The sequence below is a fragment of the Triticum aestivum genome, chromosome 4A, assembly GCF_018294505.1.
Source record: "Triticum aestivum cultivar Chinese Spring chromosome 4A, IWGSC CS RefSeq v2.1, whole genome shotgun sequence".
NCBI classification, from domain to species: domain Eukaryota; kingdom Viridiplantae; phylum Streptophyta; class Magnoliopsida; order Poales; family Poaceae; genus Triticum; species Triticum aestivum.
In genome coordinates, this window is record NC_057803.1 from 136,071,288 (window position 1) to 136,075,403 (window position 4,116).

The 4,116-nt window shown below is 56.1% G+C and overlaps 2 protein-coding genes across 2 annotated transcripts; both read left to right on the plus strand.

Moving 5' to 3' along the window:
* Positions 1-492: 492 nt before the first annotated feature.
* LOC123085589 (trihelix transcription factor ASIL1) lies at positions 493-1,669 on the plus strand. The gene is made up of 2 exons (XM_044507253.1): positions 493-1,379; positions 1,487-1,669. The coding sequence occupies exon 1, from the start codon at positions 677-679 to the stop codon at positions 1,370-1,372; it is 696 nt and encodes a 231-aa protein (XP_044363188.1). The 5' UTR covers positions 493-676; the 3' UTR covers positions 1,373-1,379; positions 1,487-1,669.
* A 219-nt stretch (positions 1,670-1,888) lies between these two features.
* Positions 1,889-3,772, plus strand: LOC123085588 (uncharacterized). The gene is made up of 2 exons (XM_044507252.1): positions 1,889-2,880; positions 3,401-3,772. The coding sequence occupies exons 1-2, from the start codon at positions 2,097-2,099 to the stop codon at positions 3,415-3,417; spliced, it is 801 nt and encodes a 266-aa protein (XP_044363187.1). The 5' UTR covers positions 1,889-2,096; the 3' UTR covers positions 3,418-3,772.
* Positions 3,773-4,116: the final 344 nt, after the last annotated feature.

Here is a 4,116-nt window from a genome sequence, read left to right on the forward strand (position 1 = left end):
ATGAGACGTCCCCTCCGTCTCCCGCTCTGCCTGAGACGTGCAACTGCCTCGCACGCGTAGCCGCGCCGAGCCAGGCTCGCGAGAAACTGCCGATTCAGCAGTTTCCGCCGGGCCAGGCTGCGGCCTGCTTTAAGGTCCGCGCGGGCCACAAACCACATGCAGCCCAGGCAATTAAACAGACTGCATACATCCCGCGTGGGCTTGGTTGGACTGCATGCGGGCAACAAAACACACCCCATGACCCAAACCTTGTATCTATGACAATTTTTTTTGAATAATAAAGCATGCGAGATTTCTAAAGTAAAAAAACACGCCCCAAATGCAGTACTCACATGTCGGAAAGCCAACTGCCTTTTTTATGTAGTAGAATCTTGTCCCATAAATCTACGTACGTCAGTAGTTGAGTGTGGCCGCAGTTGGTTCAGTAATCAGTACGCACCGCTTTATAAGGCACTTCACTGCCACAACGCGAACCATCTCCCTGCTCAAGCCGTCAAGCGCAACCACCACCGAAACCTCCTCATCAATTTACTTATTTACTGTCGTTGAGTACGCAGCTGGTTCAGTACGCCGCTGCTTTATAAGAGCAAAGTAGCTCAAATCGATCGCAACCACCCCGCACTCTCAGACTCTCAGTCCAGTTCCCAGTCCCACGCCGGCCGGCCGTTCGTCCGACATGCATTGGAGCGACGAGGAGACGTCTGTTCTCGTCGACGCTTGGGGCCCGCTGTACCTCGGCCGCAACCGAGGCTCCCTCAGCATGGAGGAGTGGGACTCCGTGTGCAGAGCCGTCGACGCACACCACGCCGCCGCCGGGCTCGACTTCAGCCGCAACCCCGCCGGCTGCAAGAGGCGCATCTCTGCACTCAAGGCTCGGTACACGGAGGAGGCCGCCAAGGAGCAGCCGACGTCGGCGTGGCGCCACTTTGCTCACCTCCGGGCGTTCCTGGCCGACCCCAGCGGCGGGCCTCCGGGCTTCGGCGCCAAGAAGCCGGAGGCGTCCGTGAAGAAGGAGAAAAAGAAGGTGGAGGGGGCGAGTGGATCGGTCGGCACGACCAAGGTCCCGGCGAAGCGCCAGTTTTCGAGCCTACGGGACATCCTGGCAAAGACGCCGGCGACCGTGAAGGAGGAGGAGGTGGTCGGCTGCGGGTGTGAGTTGGTTGGGGGTTCGGCGGCGGGGGTGAGCGTGACGAAGCTGGTGGCGGAGATGACGAGGCTGGCGGAGGTGCACGAGCGCGTGGAGATGGAGAGGCTCAAGTTCATGAAGGAGATGCTCATGATGAAGATGAAGGAGGAGGAGGAGACGGAGGACGTGAAGCTGGAGCGCAAGAAAGTGAAGGCGGAGAATGAGGAACAAGTCCACGGCAACTAACATCATGGTAATCCAAAAACTAAATGATCTCTGTCCCATTCCCAGTCCTGTCAGCGACAATACAGTTTTTTTCTTCATCTTACGTCTGGTTTCTACTGTATTTTGTGTGCGCAGGGACAGGGGATTTGGTCTGCAGGCTGATGCGTTTAGGCTGAAAATCCAGTAGAGTAGGAGTAGTAGTGTTTGTGCTTCACTGTATCTTGTTTTACATCTAGTTTTACTTACTGCATTTGTGGTTGTACTCCGCACTTACCATGTACCGTAGCTAGTAGTTTTGAATCAGTAGTAGGATTATAATCCAGTGTTTGTGTCTGGATCGAGTTGAATCATGAAGGAAGCTGAGAGTTGGCAATGCAAGGGAAGGGAAGGGAAGGGAAGATGGATCCCCAAAATTCCTAATCCTAACCAGGAGAGGCTTTGTTTGAAATCAAGGCGCAGCACACACAAGAGGCACGGTTGGGTTGGACCAAACCTCCCCCCTCCTCTCCCCTTCCCTGCGAGGCTGCGACGCACCGCTATGGGCTGCGTAGGACGGTAGGAGTCGCCGACGCAGGTACGGCACCACCGCGAGACGCGCCTATATATATATATATATAAGGCGCAGCGCAGGGCCTCCGGGGTCCGACCCCGAGGGGCACCCCCGTCACTCGCATTGATCCCTCAGGCTCAGACGGCAGGCGCGCACACCCACGCCACGCCTCCCTCCCTCCCGAAGCCAGCGCCGATGTCCGCCATCGCGCACCGCCGCCGCCGCCCCGCGCCGGCCCCGCCCGCGTGGACCCCGGAGCCCTGGAGCGACGGCGAGACGGCCGCGCTGCTCGAGGCCTGGGGCCCGCGCCACCTCCGCGCCGGCGGCGGCCCCCTCCGCACCTCCGACTGGCGCGCCTGCGCCGCCGCCGTCACCGCCCGCCGCGCCGCCGACGGCCGCGCGCCGCGCACCGTCGACCAGTGCAAGAACCGCATGGACTACCTCAAGAAGCGCCTCCGGGCCGACCGCTCCAGGCCCTCGTCGCCGCCGCCGCTCTCCGGCTCCCTCCGCCGCCTCGCCAAGCTCCTCCGCCAGGCCCCCTCCGTCCCGCACCGCCTCGCGCCCAAGGTCCAGCGGGAGGACCGCCAGGACGACGACGAGGTGGAGACCGACCACAACCGCTCTCCCCTGTACCGCGACTGGCCGCCGGTGCCCAAGCGGCGGAGGACGGCCGTCTCGCTGTCGCCGCCGAGCTCCTCCGCGGAGCATCACCACGGGAACGGAGGGGCGGCCTGCACGGAGGTTGCGGCTGCTCTGGATAGGCTGGCGGGGACGTACGAGCGGGTTGAGGCGGCCAAGCAGATGGAGGCGACGCGGCTGGAGGCCATGCGGGGCCTAGAGATCGAGCGCATGCGGGTTCTCGCCGACGTCGCCATCTCCACCTCCGACGATACACAAACCCCAGCCACCTCCGCCGCCATCTCCACCTCCGCCGATACACACACCTCTGTCGCCGCCGCAGCCAGCGGCGGCCTAGTCGGTGAGCTTTCTCTCGTTGCCTGAGCCCATCTGCTCATTGTCTATGGTTAATGATTGTTGATTGGCGTTTGAATTTGGACGCAACATGCCTGCAAATCTGCAATTCCTGAGACTGAGAGCACCATCTTATGCATAATCATGAGCAATGAGATCATTAAATTTGGTGAGACATTCATTATTGCTAGAAAACAGTGTGATCCAGCCTCAAATTAGCCTCGAGTTATTCATTCATCATAAGATAATGTTAAGATGCGATGCTATTATTTCTAATCAGACTACTCATGTGCGACAGTGCAAGGCTGCTTTCTGCTTATGCTCTGTAGTCTGTTCCATCTCCAGTAGAACACCAACTGCAAGATTTTAGAGAGATGAGCACTGAATAAGTACTGTTAACAAGTACTACGTGTAGTATTAACCTGTTCATCATGTAGTACATGATTATGTTGCTTTGAACAATTAGGAATCATCTGGTCAGGATTCACACTTCTCTGACATTTTGTCTGTCTTGTGCTTTTTGACAGAGGAACAAGTACAGTAGACTGGGCATGGTAGAGCCCTCCGGATTCCAGATCATCTTTTCAGGAGATCATTGCAGCGTGGAGAAGCCAACTGACGTGATGATGCCCTTACCAAAAGTTACATGGGTTTAGGTTACAGGAAAAGCTTAGCCAGATATAGGATAGCACATGATGAGACTTTCTTTAGTTCAATGATTGCGGGTTTTACAGCGGTGCAGGACGAGGGACTCGACTGCCTGAATGCATCGTTCTGTTCTTTGCGACTCGGCCAGTCATGTGGGCACACGGTAATTTACTGCTGTAATCACCTCGTGTTTCCAGCTGTTCGGCTGTGAAACATTATCGGTAAATATGATGTTTTGGGTAGGATACTTATATGAGTTCCAGAAGGCTGCCGTGCTTCTGTTATGTGTTTGCTTGCTGCTGGTGTGTGCAATCTTGTGCGGCTTTGTGCGTGTGTGCCTTTCCTCGCACATTGCTGTAGTATAATTGATAAATCTTTGTCAGGTAAGCGAGCAAAAGTTCCTCGCCTCTCTTAACCTGGAAAATGCACGGCAGCAAGCTGGAAACGGGAATGATTTGGGCCAATAATTTGAATGTTTCAGAAGCTCTGGCACCTTTTCTTTTGATGGGTAGAAGCTCTTGCACTTTGTTACTGGGCCATTTGAAATTGTTTTTATGCCTTTTGCCATTTGGTGGGTGCTTTTGATATATATTCC

Coding starts and splice junctions, on each gene's coding strand:
- LOC123085589 (XM_044507253.1), top strand. CDS start 677: ATGCATTGGAGCGACGAGGAGACGTCTGTTCTCGTCGACGCTTGGGGC.
- LOC123085588 (XM_044507252.1), top strand. CDS start 2,097: ATGTCCGCCATCGCGCACCGCCGCCGCCGCCCCGCGCCGGCCCCGCCC.